Source organism: Candoia aspera, chromosome 4 (genome assembly GCF_035149785.1).
Source record: "Candoia aspera isolate rCanAsp1 chromosome 4, rCanAsp1.hap2, whole genome shotgun sequence".
Lineage (NCBI taxonomy): Eukaryota > Metazoa > Chordata > Lepidosauria > Squamata > Boidae > Candoia > Candoia aspera.
The window spans coordinates 11,918,285-11,934,830 of record NC_086156.1 but is presented as its reverse complement, the minus strand read 5'-3'; the positions used below and the strand labels follow the sequence as shown (position 1 = coordinate 11,934,830).

Below are 16,546 nucleotides of genomic sequence, written 5' to 3'. Positions count from 1 at the left end.
CTTCCCTTCTCCCTTTCCTTCCCTTTCCTTCCCTTCCCTTCCCTTCCCTTCCCTTTCCTTTCCTTTCCTTTCCTTCCCTTCCCTTCTCCCTTTCCCTTTCCTTTCCTTCCCTTCCCTTTCCTTTCCTTCCCTTCCCTTCCCTTCCCTTCCCTTCCCTTCTCCCTTTCCCTTCCCTTCCCTTCCCTTCTCCCTTTCCCTTCCCTTCTCCCTTTCCCTACCATTCTGACTCTTTTGTTCTCCCAATTGGAAAGGTTATATTTTATGCTATCACACCTAGCTCAGCCAATCATTGTGATCCATGAATATTTATATCTGTATCAATCAAAATCTAAATCCAAATCCAAATCCAAATCTTGAAATGCTTAAAAATGCAGTCTTAACCTTTGCAGATAAATTTCTGCCCAATTATGTATCATCTTCTTCAGCTCAGTTCTTTTTAGCCATCAGCCACAAACTACTTTATACAGCATATTCAATTTATTCCAATCAGAAAATTAGGCATATCACATTGCCACTGGTAAGATTTTTATTAATATAATTTGGAGTAGGTTATGTCTTGTATTATTTTTTTAACATTCCTAGCAGGAGAGGGTGTTTTCTTTAATTGACAAGCAAATTATAGCTACAAAATTTGCTTGAGGATTTTTCCAGTCAATTTTGTTCAGCCCTGGATGCTCCATTGTGCTCAGAAGCTTTGTAAAAGCAGTGACATGGCCGGGTGGATAAAGGAGAAGTAATTTTGTTTTCCCGAGTGCCTTTAAATCTTTTCCTTCACTTTGCCTACGTTTTATATTTTCTGGTTCCTTGAGTTTCTCAGCAGACAGATGTTTCTTAACTTTTTCCTTTGTTTTCTTGCCTTAAGACTCTCTATACCTGTTGTACAATACACTTTCCTAACCATAGCATAATGACCTCTTATTCTATGTTTGCTAAACTTTCATTGTGCAATCAACAGATTGTCCTTGTATTTTCCTTCTTGACATAAACAATTTAATTCTGATAGGGCGCATTCTCCTTTGTCAGTCATACTGCTGTTCTACTTAATTTGTTGGAGTTGTTATTATAAACTTTTAAAAATTGCATAGAAGAGGAAAAATGCAGGGGTGACACTTAGGTAGAAGGTGAGGACAGATGCACTAGCTGAAATTATTTCTTCTGTTCAGTAAGCTGTTAAAAGTATAGGAGTTCATCACAGTAATACAGAATACTGTACATATGTTTTTAAAGGGAACACATTCTCCTGGGCCTTTATGAGAATTCTCCACATTTGTTTCAATCCTTTGTTTCTAAACAATGCTTAAAATTCAAGGGCATTAAGCAGGCGTTCCTCCTAGAAGAGCATTGGGGTTCCTGCACCTTTCAGATTTGGGGAAGGGGGGATTTCAGTAAAGGATGCTTTTCTCACCCCACATGACAAGGAAGTTTTCATTTTTTTTCCTGTCTCTGTACCAAGTTTGAGTCCTAATAAGGAAAAATAGTAGAGTCTCCTTCAAGTCAAGCTTGACTTTTGGTGACTTTTCTTGACAGCAATAAGGAAGTGGTTTATCACTGCCTTCTACAAGGCTGTTTCCAGCTTCTCAGCCCAGGCTGCAGTCCTGGAATCCCATGGTCTCCAATCTAAGGACTAGACTAACCTACATATTAGGTCCATGCCTACTTACTTTAAAGTCTAGACAAGCTCAACCAGGTGCTACAACTTGTTGTGACCCATTTTAATAGTCCTGTGCGAAGCATTTAAATGGGTTGGGACAATCCCCATGGAAGTCTTTTCTGGGCATGCTCAGAAGATTAGGACCCCAAAGCAGTCACACCAAGCCTCAAGAGACACATGGTTGCTTGGAGACCAACAGCAGGTTTGGAGATGTCCTTCACCCATTTTGCTAAGTGTGTCCCTGAAGGCTTTGTGTTCTGCAAATACCTAAGCTCCATTAACAAGAGTGGGACTTAATTTCAAGTTTGTTGTTGTTAGTTGCCGTCAAGTCGTTTACAACTCATGGTGAGCCTAGGTATAACAGAACAAAATGCTGTTTGGTCTTGGGATGGAAAAATCTGTTGGTTTTGCTTCCTCTCGCATGCAGTTTGCTTTCCTATCCCAAATTCTTTCCAGTCTTCTCATGAAGAAATTTGTGAATATGGGCACTTTCTTTTTACAAAAAAATATTGTTCAAGACAGTTCTTCCTCAGATTTGATAGATGTGGCTATTCCCAGTAAGGGGAGGACTCCATACTACATTGGACTTGCAAATAAGATGAATAAGGAGTAAAGAAGGGAGAGTGCAGTTTGGTGCAATGGTTACAGGCACTAAGCTAGAAACCAGGAGACTGAGAGTTCTAGGTCTGCCTTAGGCACAAAACCAGCTGTGTGACCTTGGTCCAGTCACTGTCTCTCAGCCCCGGGAAGAAGACAATGGCAAACCACTCCTGAAAATCTTGCTAAGAAAACTGCAGGGACTTGTCCAGGCAATCACCAGGAATAAAGACCGACTCAAAGGCAATAACAACAACAACAACAACAAGCCTGTTAAGAGAAAGAAGGCAATCCAAACAAGGATTCCTGAATAAATGGACATTCAAACCAGACTTTACAGTTAAAGTCTCTTTTTTGAATGAGCAAACCTTTGATTTCTCTAACTTTTGATCTCTTTTAATAAATATGCAAAGGATGATTAGGTTTTATCAAAGAGGAAGACCAAAAGAAATGAGATCCTCACCCATTCCTGAACAGGGCTGGCACTACCACCAAGCAAAATGAAGAAACTACTTCAGCTGGTAAATCCTGAAGGGCGGTAGCAATTGCTCAGTCATTTTCCTCCTTTTAAGTATAAATTGTGTCCTCTGAAAATGGAGCGTGGCTCATGGTACAGTGGAGACAATTAGCTGTTGCTGGTGCTGAGGTAAGATTCAACATCCAATCCAGTCTGCTTCATTGCATGGAATGGAGGGATGGTGCCATCCTGTCCTTCTCCTCAAGCACAAAAGTTTTCGGCTGGTCCTGCTCCTGAGTAAACATTATTAGCCGTTTGTTGTTGTTGTTTATTCATTCAGTCGCTTCCAACTCTTCGTGACTTCATGGACCAGCCCACGCCAGAGCTTCCTGTCAGTCGTCAACACCCCCAGCTCCCCCAGGGACAAGTCCGTCACCTCTAGAATATCATCCATCCACCTTGCCCTTGGTCAGCCCCTCTTCCTTTTGCCCTTCACTCTCCCTAGCATCAGCATCTTCTCCAGGGTGTCCTGTCTTCTCATTATGCGGCCAAAGTATTTCTGTTTTGCCTTTAATATCATTCCCTCAAGGGAGCAGTCTGGCTTTATTTCCTGGAGGATGGACTGGTTTGATCTTCTTGCAGTCCAAGGCACTCTCAGAATTTTCCTCCAACACCACAGTTCAAAAGCATCGATCTTCCTTCTCTCAGCCTTCCTTAAGGTCCAGCTCTCGCAGCCATATGTTACTATGGGGAACACCATTGCTTTAACTATGCGGACCTGTGTAGTCAGTGTGAGGTCTCTGCTCTTAACTATTTTATCGAGATTTGTCATTGCTCTTCTCCCAAGGATTAAGCGTCTTCTGATTTCCTGACTGCAGTCAGCATCTGCAGTAATCTTCGCACCTAGAAATACAAAGTCTATCACTGCCTCTACATTTTCTCCCTCTATTTTCCAGTTATCAATCAAGCTGGTTGCCATAATCTTGGGGTTTTTTTGAGGTTTAGCTGCAAGCCAGCTTTTGCACTTTCTTCTTTCACCTTCATCATAAGGCTCCTCAGTTCCTCTTCGCTTTCAGCCATCAAAGTGGTATCATCTGCATATCTGAGATTGTTAATGTTTCTTCCAGCAATTTTAACTCCAGCCTTGGATTCCTCAAGCCCAGCATGTCACATGATGTGTTCTGCATACAAGTTGAATAGGTAGGGTGAGAGTATACAGCCCTGCCGTACTCCTTTCCCAATCTTAAACCAGTCCGTTGTTCCGTGGCCTGTTCTTACTGTTGCTACTTGGTCGTTATACAGATTCTTCAGGAGGCATACAAGATGACTTGGTATCCCCATACCACTAAGAACTTGCCACAATTTGTTATGGTCCACACAGTCAAAGGCTTTAGAATAGTCAATAAAACAGAAATAGAAGTTTTTCTGAAACTCCCTGGCTTTTTCCATTATCCAGCGGATATTGGCAATTTGGTCCCTAGTTCCTCTGCCTTTTCTAAACCCAGCTTGTACATCTGGCAATTCTCGCTCCATGAATTGCTGAAGTCTACCTTGCAGGATCTTGAGCGTTACCTTACTGGCATGTGAAATGAGTGCCACTGTTCGATAGTTTGAACATTCTTTAGTGTTTCCCTTTAAGGATATAAGTTGATTTTTTCCAGTCTGATGGCCATTCTTGTGTTTTCCAAATTTGCTGGCACATAGCATGCATTACCTTGACAGCATCATTTTGCAAGATTTTGAACAGTTCAGCTGGGATGCCGTCACCTCCTGCTGCCTTGTTATTAGCAATGCTTCTTAAGGCCCATTCAACCTCACTCTTCAGGATGTCTGGCTCTAGCTCACTGACCACACCGTCAAAGCTATCCCCGATATTGTTATCCTTCCTATACAGGTCTTCTGTATATTCTTGCCACCTTTGCTTGATCTCTTCTTCTTCTGTTAGGTCCTTGCCATCTTTGTTTTTGATCATACCCATTTTTGCCTGGAATTTACCTCCAATGTTTCTAATTTTCTGGAAGAGGTCTCTTGTCCTTCTTATTCTATTGTCTTCTTCCACTTCTGCGCATTGCTTGTTTAAAAATAATTCCTTATCTCTTCTGGCTAACCTCTGGAATTTTGCATTTAATTGGGCATATCTCCCCCTATCGCTGTTGCCTTTTGCTTTCCTTCTTTCTTGGGCTACTTCTAGTGTCTCAGCAGACAGCCATTTTGCCTTTTTGGTTTTCTCTTTCTTTGGGATGTATTTTGTTGCCGCCTTCTGAACAATGTTGCGAACTTCTGTCCATAGTTCTTCCAGGACCCTATCTACTAAGTCCAGTCCCTTAAATCTATTCTTCACCTCCACTGCATATTCCTTAGGAATATTAGTGAGCTCATATCTAGCTGATCTGTGGGTCTTCCTTAATCTCTTGAGTCTGATCCTAAATTGTGCAATAAGTTCGTGATCTGAACTACAGTCAGCTCCAGGTCTTGTTTTTACTGACTGTACAGATGTCCGCCACCTTTGGCTGCAAAGGATGTAGTCAATCTGATTTTGGTGTTGTCCATCTGGTGAAGTCCATGTATAAAGCCGTCTCTTAGGTTGTTGGAAGAGAGTGTTTGTTATGCAGAGTGAGTTTCTTGGCAAAATTCTATCAGCCTATGTCCTGCTTCGTTTTGTTCACCCAGGCCATGCTTACCTGTAATTCCACGTGTCATTTGACTGCCCACCTTAACATTCCAGTCTCCTGTGATGAAAATAACATGTCTTTTAGGCGTGTTGTCCAGTAGGTGCTGCAGATCCTCATAGAACTGCTCTACCTCAGCTTCTTCAGCATCTGTGGTTTGGGCGTATATTTGGATCACTGTGATGTTAGATGGCTTGCCCTGAATTCGAATTGGGATCATTCTATCGTTTTTTGGATCGTATCCAAGCACTGCTTTAGCCACTTTACTATTAATTATGAAGGCTACTCCATTTCTTCTGTGGTCCTCTTGTCCGCAGTAGTAGATCTGGTGGTCATTTGATGTGAAGTGGCCCATTCCAGTCCATTTCAGTTCACTGACGCCCAAAATGTCTATCTTTAATCTTGACATCTCACCAATAACCACATCCAATTTGCCCTGGCTCATAGATCTTACATTCCAGGTTCCAATGGCGTGTTGATCCTTAGAACATCAAATTCGCCGTTCACCACCAGCACCGTTGGCCGCTACCCATCCTTTCGGCTTTGAGCTAGCTGTGTCATCACGTCTGGGGCTAGTTGAACTCATCCTCTGTTCCTCCCCAGTAGCATTTTGACCATCTTCCGACCTGGGGGTCTCATCTTCCAACAGTATACCGACATATCTCTGGTTGTACTGATCCATTTAGTTTTCACAGCAAGAATACTGGGGTGGGTTGCCATTACCTTCCCCAGGGATCGCATTTAGTCTGACCTCTCTGTCATGACCGTCCTGTCTTGGGTGGCCCTTCACGGTTTAGCTCATGGCATCACTGAGGTGCTCAAGCTCCAGCACCACGACAAGGTAACAATCCTTTGCTGAAGTCTTAGCCATTTAGGGAAGGAGAAATTGGCAATTGCAGTATATATGTGTGTGGGTAGACGGGTGGGTGGGTTAGCTGAACTGCACACTCTTACATAGAAATAAATCCAATTAGATGTGGTGGAACATGTTGTAAGTCAGCATGATTAAAATTAAGAGCCAGTAAGCATTTGGGTTGGGTCTTGAGGACTGAAATATTACTCTTTTGAGTCCCAAGAAGTATTTCTTGGACAGTTGGTTTGTTTTTAAGGAAAAAAGAAGGTAGAAGAGACTACATAACATCTTTGTAAGTGCAGCATGATCCAATATATATATATAAAAAGGGCTGGGCTTTGATCACACAGGAGTGGCTGCCATCTTGATTCTGTGGACACCTCCTCCCACTGCCTGGATGACCCTGGCTGGAAAGAAACTGAAAAGCTTCCACATTGTTTTGCGTGGTCTTGAGTTAGCTGGATAAAGGTGTTGCCTATTTCTAAAACATTCCTCTTAATAGGACATGAAAGTGCATTGTATATATACAATATAGAGCGTTGTTTCTCAACCTTAGCAAGGTTAGATGGGTGGACTTCAAACAAGCTGGCTGGGGAATTCTGGGAGTTGAAATCCACGCATCTTAAAGTTGCTGAGGTTGAGAAACACTGCTATATGGAGATATAACTTTGTTTTATTCCAACGTCCTCCAATCCGTTTGGGCTAATCCTTGTGAGGAATTGGGGGACATGGGGTCCTAAACACCAAGAAGGCTCCGGATTAGGCAAGATTGCAGTAAACAGGCATTACTGGGAAGGGGGAGACACGGAAGTCTTACAGTATTTCGCTTTTCAGCATTCTCTTTCTCATCTCCCCCTTTTAGGCAGTGCTGATGAAGAGTTCTATAGAACCCGAAAGCTTGCGCGCTTTTTTTTTTTTCTTCTGTAACTGGCGGGCTCATCAGAAAGGATCACCGGGCCATTACATTTTGGATGGATTCGGCATCTTTTCTAAAGCTACAATTCGGGGCGCGTGAAGGTGAATCGCAACGCTCCGCACGGAAAGGACCTCCGCCATCGAGTTTGCTCCCTGAGTAGATTCTCCGGACTCAGCGGATCACACTCTTCCCCGATCCCCCCGACCCCCCCCCCCAAGAAGAATGCATCGCATCGGCCCTTGGGATGACAATAAACCTGCCCCGCCAACTCTGCGGACAGCCTGGTTCCTTTCGATTTCCTTTTCCCGCCGCCAGCGCGGCGCTGCCTCCCTCGCCTCCTTCGCTGTCAGGTGCTGGGCAGAGCTGTCAGCCCGAAGGGGAGCTGAGTTTGCAAGCTGGCGAGGGAGGGGTGGAGGGCGGCGGGGGGGGAGGGGGTCTCGGCGGGGGAGGGGGAGGTCTCCGCTGCTGATGTCACGGGCAGCGGAGAGCTGTGATTGGACCTAATTAGACTTCGGGGTAGCAAATAGGGGTGCCGGCTGCATGATTGGCTTCAAAGTGGCTGCTGGGGCCAAACAACTATCGAAGGTGCAAAAAAAAAAAAGAACGAACGAACGGACGAAGAAAGGAAGGAAGACGAGAGAGAAGAAAGAAAGAAAGAAAGAAAGAAAGAAAGAAAGAAAGAAAGAAAGAAAGAAAGAAAGAAAGAAAGAAAAAGAGCAGCGCGCCGGGCTTTGCCAGTCCCGAAGAAAGCAAGTCGCCTCGCGCGCGAGGGCAAGAGTACGCGGACCGAAGGGAAAGCAGCGCGGAGCAACCCCAGCGGGCGGGCTCGGGCGTCCTGATATTCCCGAGCCCCCCCCCGCCGCCGCCGCCGCTGCTCCCATTTTTCTCTCCGGGATCGACGGCAGCCGCGGCGCTCGGTCAGAGCCTCCGCGCGCCAGCCACGCGCGCCGAGCGCCGCCGGTGGAAGCAGCCTGGCTCTTGCCGGCTGGAAGGCAGCCGGAGCGGCGAGGCAGGAGAGGGAGTTGGCGTCCCGCCTGTCCAGCCGGCCCCGGCCCCGGCCGCGTTGCTGCCGCCCCCCACGCTGCTCTGGTTTACCGGGCGGGAGCCATGACCTCGGTGCTGGAGAGCAGCCGCGCTTCGGGAGGAGCCGGCGGCCAACTGAAAGGCAAGGCTAAGCGGCGGCGGCGGCGGCGTTCCAAGAGGAAAGGTACGCGCGGCGCCTTTCTTCGCCTCTCTTCCTTCCCCCGTCCTTTTGCCGCCCCCTTGTCTCCCCCAGCCTCTCTCTCGCGACTTCTCTGGCGAGGGCGCCGCTTACTAGGGCCGTCGACCTCTTGGGGAGAAGGACGAGGCGCTGGGGCGCCCCTCCGGTCCTCCCTCGGATGTGGCCTGAGCGGGGCAGGGAGGGAGGGAGGCGCGGGCTTCCGAAGCTCCTCTCCCCTTGCAGCGCTAGCCAGACAGGCAACCCCTGGAGCCGGAGCCTCCAGAATTCCATTTACGGGACAGCTGCGTCTGAAAGTCTAAAGGGGGAGGGGGCGATCAACCTTCCCGCTTTCCCACCCTCCTTGTGCCAGAGAATCAAAGGCGCCAGATCTGTCGTAGCCAAGGGAAAGTCTTCCTCCTCCTCCTCCTCCTCCTCCTCCTCCTCCTCCTCCTCCTCTTCTTCTTCTTCTTCTTCTTCTTCTTCTTCTTCTTCTTCTTCTTCTTCTTCTTCTCCTCCTCCTCCTCCTCCTCCTTCTTCTTCTTCTTCCCCCCTTCCTCTTCCTCTCCCCTTCCTTCCTTCCTTCCTTCCATCCATCCTTCTTTCCTTCCACCCTAGAGGTAAGATCCACATGATTCATAATAAAGGCAGAGGGGAATTGCTGAAGCATTGGGGAAAGGCATCTAGACGTTTCTCAGGTTCTTCATCCCCCCTTTAAAAACCAAATAAACCATGTTGCTGAGGGTGAGGGGGGAAGCCCCTAGTTTTGCTGCAGGCTCCACATGAGCATTTCTGTTCCAAGGGGAAAAGGTAAAATCAAAAACGGGCATGCAGAATTTTGCCCCATCCCATCCTATTCTCCAGGAGCACCTTTTAAAACAGAGAAACACAATTCTGGAAGGGAAGGAGAAACAGGAGGGGGGAAAGGAGGATACTTGTATGCTTCTGCTAAACTGTGGTTAGTATGCCCTGTGGTGGGGGGGATGGATGTTGGGTTTGTTGCGTTCTTCAAAGTTGAGTGCATTAAGGCTCCGCTCATTCTTTTAAGGAGACCAAGATTCTGTGGATGATACCAGAGTAATTCTCCTAATCCAGAAAACAAATAAAAAACAAGAGTGGCGCAGAACATTGAAAGACAAGCTGAGATCTAACACTTTCCCCAAGCTGACCTCTTTCCTCCTAAAGATGTGAGACAGTGCCTGTGGGTTGCTAATGCTGTGTCTCCACAGTTACCCTTTTAAGAGGTGGTGAAAGAGCTGAAATTCAAATAAGTATCACAAGTACAAAGTAAGGCAGAGCCTCATTCAGTGAAATGAGTTGTGCAGCAAGAATGCTCAGCTCAAAGTCGCTTAATGAGGGCAGCACATGCCACATTGTCTGTAGTTATCATTGCTGCAGGAGCTTTTGATAAGTTTCTGTCACATCTGTCACTTTGGGACTGATTTATTCATTCGTTTTTTTTGCAGGAGGGAAGATGGAAATGTATCTTTCATCTTGGGGAATTAAGTAGTTGGACTGTTAGAGGCCTAAAAATTGTTTGCACAAGTTAAAGTTTACTTGTATCGCAATCCACAATATGTATGCCTGGATAGGTTTGGGGGAGATTTAGAGAACAACTCATCTGCTTTAACCTGGTTGTACCTGTGTTGTAGATAGTATCTTCATTGGTTATGAACTTCCCCCGGCAAGTTTTCCAAGAAACAAATCAAACTTAAATGTGGCCATAAGGAAAAGGGATGAATAGCATAGTATTATATATGCCATTTTTCTTTACTCCATTTACTTAAATGTACAAAAAAAAAAAAGAATTCTAGAGGTGACTCAAATACCAGGTACAGTTCCTGTAGCGTAGGAGGAAGATTGGTGTAAGTTCTAATAATGACATTGAATAATGTCATTCCTTTCTCTCCTTAAACCCATCAAAATTACACACAGATAATTTACCCCTTCATGTTCTCCCAGGATTTTAGATTCTATCTCTAATTTTATCATGCAGTGTTTCTATGAATAATACCAGCTTTCTATGAATCTGAAAGTTAATGGCATCCTAAATTTATCTTTTGGAATATAGAAAATAAATTTATCTTTTGAAATATATTGATTTCAACCAGGATCCTAGCGATGAGGGGCTTCGTGTGCGCATTCCACCAGTTGCTGTTTCTAAGCTGATAAGTTTGGGGGGACAAAAGGTGTGAAGAAAATTAATCAACTTCTTATGGTCCATTCTGCATTTCTCTGAGTATTACCTGAAGGCAAATAAATAAATGAAAGAACAATTCTGAAAAGAAGAAGTTTGACAAGTCCTGCTTCAAGAATAGTGGCATCAAAGCTATATTAGAGAATACCACTTTGTTACACAATTTAAAGGAATGATATAAACATGCCAGAACTTAAAGGAGTCCTGTGTGTTTATCCATGTGAGTGTGTACATGTGTACCTTCCCTTCCTCCTTCACAGCCTTCTGAGGTGCATGCTAGCAATATCTGTTTAGAAAATCAGCTCTGCTCCTGAAAAGCCATAGCAAATATCCATGCATTTTCAAAAAAACACACCAAATATATTCTCACAGAAAACATATATCTTAAAAAACACCTGATATTCAACTTGTTGATATAGGAGTTTGATAAAAGTGAACATCAGTTTTCAAAAATGCCATGTTCTCAGTTAGAGGGGCTAAACAGTCCTGAGATTTTTAAAAATGGTGTATATAGCAATAGTTTTATAAATGACAAGTAAAAGCAGGGATTTCTATTGGCTACAGAAGTGAATTAATTTTTAGAGCACTAAAATGAGATCCCCACGTTAAATGTTGTTGTATGTTCCATAGGGTTTCCTAACCCCTTTGGGAAATCTTATTAAATTGTTATTAATGTTCCTCTAGAGTATATTTCATTGCCTTCAGCAGATCAACTCTGCTCTTAAAGCCTTTGTGTATGCTTACAGAGGTATTTCTCCATCAACTTAATTCACAATCCATAAAATGGTCGGCAGTTCCTTTGATCAATTTAGGTCTGGTTTTGAATATGGTAGAAAAAACCAAACCAAAATAAAATAAAATGCACATATACGCTCATTGTTCTGCTAAGAAAACAATATCCTCCCTAAAATGCTTAAGTGACACTCTGGTTTATCTTGTTGCAGAAGTTATGATTTTTCCTAAATCACTAACCTGGAGCTGAACTTGCTGACATCCATTTGATAATGCTTAGAAAGAACCTTGGTATTGGCATTACGCTGGACAGGATGGATAAATGTTAAGCTCTATTTGAAATGACAACAGTCTCCTAATTCTGTGACAAGTTTAATGCAAGATTTGTATAGTCTAAATTAATATTCTGTTGCATTTTTCTTGAGAGCATGATCTAGTCAGGATTTAGGAGTTAAATTCCACTGATTTCAGTGAGATATAGAAACATACTAATAACTTTGATTGTATCCTTCTTTCTGTGATCTGTGTATTCCACATTAAAAAAGTGTAAGTATTTCAGAGAATATTACATTTGAAATGTTACCTAATGTCCTTTGTGAACCCACGCTGCATGAAGGATTCTTTCCACTTATATCTGAATTCTAAGCTTTAAAAGCAATATCTTTCAAAAGGATTTTCAGTGAGGGGAATTTTTTTTAAATGCTATTGCAAGTACATGGCTTATTTAGTGCCATTTTCAGAAAAGAGAATGAAAGAGACATTTCCAGTCATAAATAAATAATACAGTTTCTCAAAAATAATTTACAGTAAATTGATGCCAAAATGGTATCATCTATTTGATTATAATTTTTTTCTGTAGCATTTATTTTAATGTCCATCTGTACCATGACGCAGGAAAATAGATTTGATGAAGAATTTTGCATTTTAGTATGTAATTTGGTTTGATTGTTTTTTAAGCTTATGCTTTTAGTCTTATACTGTTTGATGAAAATTTGCAAAACCGAAAAAAAAGCCTGTAAAGTACACATTGATGGATTTTTCCCTTGTTTTTTTTATTTGCTAGTTCATCACCAGTAGTTAAGCTAATTCATTATTTGCATATGTGTTTTCTGAAGTAAGACTATGCAGTAAGTCAAGTAAACATACAATGTGAAATGCTACCATACGGAAGAGGATTGGGGGTTATCGTTGATGTAGCAAAAAGAACAAAATAATCCAGCCAGGTGTGTGTGTGTGTATGTGTGACGAATGAGATTACAAAGTGAGGAAATTTTGTGAAAATTAATGAAATTTGTGAGGTTCAGGATGGGACTGTTGAATCCTCGTGGATTACCATTGCATGTTCTCATAATATCAAAGTAATAAATGATAAGTGTACTTTCCCTCAACAGATTGGTGTCATGGTTCAGGATGTTCGTGGCTTATCTTACCTCTTGCCAGCATGAGAGCAAGGATAGGATTTGGAGCTAAAATTAAAATGGTTAAAACTTAATCTCCCATCTTATTTTGAGCTTCTCTTCTTCCTCCGTCCACTCCCTCCCACTTCCTTTTTACCATTACCTCTGATTTCTTGCGATCCGTGATAATGACTGCAATTTGAGATTGCATCAAAGGTGTTAGCTGCGATAGCCAGACTTAAATTTAGGATGAGAGGAAAATTACAGAATTCACAAGACCATATCTGCTTGGTGGTAGAGTATAGTACATCTGTGTCTTTCTGGTAAAAAGTTCCAAATGCCACAGGAACAGGAAGATATCCAGGTTTCAGGTTAAAACGTGGAATGAAGGAAATTAGATTATTTGATTTATTTGCATTGTTGCATCTGCCGACCTGCATTTAAAAAACAAAGACAGAATTTGATTACTTTTTTTTATTTCTTTGTTTATGATGACTGTGTAAAGCTTTGGTATTCTAAGTATTCATATGCAGGAAATGATGATACACCATTTCAGATTTATCATTTTACCTGGATTAGCTGAAATCTCCCCCACAAGTGCACCCGGGCACAGTCTGCTAGTTGATAAAGATGAATGAAGTATTTAAACATTTGGCAGTGGGGCTGCCTGAGCTGATTCTGACATGTGTGAAATGCTGCTTTTTAAAAATGAGCGTTGGTGTGATAATATTTAATAAAAGATCAAAAGCACCTCCCAAAAAATCTATTCTGTTTTATACCAGCATGTTTTAAGAGGAAGAGTGAGTTTTACATTGTTTTACAATAAGAAGTAACAACCCACTCCCCTTTTTTTCCCTATATAAGTCGTTTATTTGGTTTTATGTTGTACACAAAAATGGGTCTGTGTGCCATTGGATCTAGAAAGACTTTATTCTTGAATACCATGTTCAGCCTTATAACACAAACACCCTCTCTTTCCAACTATGACCTGATTCAAAAAACAGGAAAATAATTCAGCTAGATCAAACTAGCCTCCCTACAATTATTCAGCTATTTAGGATATATGAGGAAGTAGAATTTCCTCCCAGCTTGATAACCAATTATTTCTACAACCTTCTAGGCTGTTTACAAGTTTGGCGTGCATGTGGATGATTCGTAATCTAATTTAATCTAAATCCATCATTTCATAAGGTCTGGAATCCTGGGTCGGTGTGTTTAGCCTTACGCTTCCTATAAAAGTTGCACGATTCTGTGCAAAATCAGAGTTGCTTCCCCCTTTCATCTGATCGCTTCCAGACTGTTGCTTTGTTTGCAAGATCTTGTGAGAAGCAGATTGCAGTGATGGATGAAATGTGCCAGTCTGCTAATTTTTCACAGTGGCTCACTAGCATCTTGGTTATTATGCTACCAAATAATACGCCTTTAGTATGAATATGTGAAATAATTTGGCTGTTTAATGTTGTTTGGCCTTTTTAATGCCAGCGATTCAAAGATAAGTTATTGGAGGGCTGGCTTAGTTGTGTGTGTGTGTGTGTGTGTGTGTAATGATGATTAGGCTTCAGAAATGTAATTGTTTGGTATGAAGAGCAAAAATTCATCAGCCATTCCCAATGGATAGCTTAAGCACGCTGGTTGCCTGGAGCAGAAATGCAGCTGAAGTGTTTGGAAGTAGGAACACTTGAATGAAATCCAAGGTGGAAATTGAAGGAGATTTGATAATGGGGCAAGGGAGAGGCATGCTTCTTTGAAAAAGTTATTGATAAAAATGTTTACAAATTTCACATGTTCTTCTGTGTTCCTGGAATTGTAATCCAGAAGCTGTGATGACAAAATGATAAAAAGTTGTACGGCAGGTAAATTGGTGGTAGAGTGGGGATTCACCTGCCTGAGGACAGGGGAACAAAGGAATAGCCATTGGTACTGAAATACAGTGATAATATTCTAAAGCTCCCCACTTTCAGCATATACAGAAGAAGACCTGTCCCATTCAGTACTAAGCAGCGCAACAGCAACAGAAATAATAGTGTGCCAAGGCATGTGACGCTTTGGAAATCTTAAACTACTTGTATTGGACTGAAAGAGGATGAAACTAATAAGTGGCATACTCTGCATCTTTTAAACATCAGTTTATGAGCCTTAATCTGCAATAGAAAGTACTAAATGAGATAATGAGGGCTTTGTATATCAGTAAAGTGGTACCTTTTACCACTCAAGCGAATACATAACAGCACTGCAGATAAATTAATTAGGACGTGGTGCTTCAGTCAGCAAGCGTGACAAGGCTACCATACGACAGTCTTGAGACTGGTGAGCCATTATTCGGAGAAGCATTGAGGGTGTTGCACCCAGTTAATGGGTGAGCGTTGGTTTAGCAAGAAAGGTGTGGATCTTGACTATCGCACAAACAACAATGCTCATGGTTTTTCAATAAAATTACTACCAGGGAATGGTAGAAGAGGCAAACATGCAATCCTGGTTGGATTACATGCGTTGAGGTTGTAATCTGGTGTCCTGTTCCAGCTTTGTCTACTGGTAGACTTGGAGTACTGTATGCCTTGATAAAACTTTCCACCCTGTTAGCTGAGCATCTGTGCTTGCCAAAAGGTTCATGTTTATAAGAAGATTATTGTCATTGTTTTCTCCCTCTTGTTTTTGCACTTTACTGTCAGATATGGCTGAGTAGCCAGGCACACATCTCAAAGCAGTATTCCTGAAACAGAGGAAGATGATGGCATTTGAAATTTCTAAGGAAGGAACCACCACCAGGATAATTCTAAATGTCTAAGTCTGTTTGGGACTTGTTTTTAAAAAAAGAGAAAATAGCAGCTCCTCCCTTGATGGGCAAATTACTTCTGATTTCAGGAACTGGTACCCAAAGAAAAAGGTTGAAAGCTTGTTGGATTTATTTATTTATCATTAAACCTATATGCTGCCCAGCTCCCAACAACTCTGGGTGGCTGGATACATATAAGTTGAGGGACATGCGTAACCCTATTAGTTATTTGATTTTTAGATCCCTACAATCAAACCACCTGGTATTTAATATTTAATCAGCGCTTTGTTCCATTTTCCACAAGAAATGGTCAAGTGACAGTGGTGGCAGAAAACAAGAGGCAAAATATATTCTGTGTCCCTCGTGTTAGAGCAGCCATTCCATCTGATCCTTTTCCAGATTTTTTGGGACTACAACTCCCAAAATCCTCAGTCCGCAAGGTTGTAGATACTCTAGTTAAGGACTGCAGTAACAGAAGATACAGCGACCCCTGCGGCAGGCAAGCCTGCTATCTGTGAAGCTTTGGTACCGTCTGGTCCTCTTTTCTATAAAGGGAGTATCTGTACCATAATCTAGTCTTCCAATTTATATACTCAATGAAAATGGCAAACTCTAACTAAACTAACAGTCAAAAAATGTTTGGAGATTTCAGAAGGAGTAGAGCAAATCTGTTGGTTGCACAAAGGCAGATTTCAGACTCAGGAATCTGCTTCAGTATCTTCCAGAAGATAAAGAATTGTTAAAGAATTAAATTTAACAATTGTTAAATTGTTAATTGCTAAATTAATTCTTGTTAAGGAATTCTATTTATTTGTATATTTATTTATACAGATACTTATATGCTACCCTCCTTCAAAGAATTATGTGTGGTTTACAATTTAACAAAATAATACAAAAACAAACACAATGAAAATCAAAGCTGCCTAGGTCTTCCAGCAATGCCAAAAGGTCATTCAAATTAAATTATTTTAACTGCCTTTAATTGGTAATAGCATTCTTGTCTTTCCAAGCCCAAATAAAATACTAACCTTGAATTATCAAAGGATTGGAAGCTGATAACTGATGGAGAAAAAAGTCAAATGTGACTAAGGCAATCTCTCTCTGCC

The 16,546-nt window shown here is 42.1% G+C and overlaps 1 protein-coding gene across 1 annotated transcript in view; it reads left to right on the top strand.

Moving 5' to 3' along the window:
- Positions 1–8,216: 8,216 nt before the first annotated feature.
- The window catches only part of ADARB2 (adenosine deaminase RNA specific B2 (inactive)), a 375,455-nt gene continuing 367,125 nt past the window's right edge, over positions 8,217–16,546 (top strand). Inside the window, exon 1 of the mRNA XM_063303417.1 lies at positions 8,217–8,350. Coding sequence (XP_063159487.1) covers positions 8,251–8,350 — 100 coding nt within the window. The 5' untranslated portion in view covers positions 8,217–8,250. The remainder of the gene's footprint in view (positions 8,351–16,546) is intronic.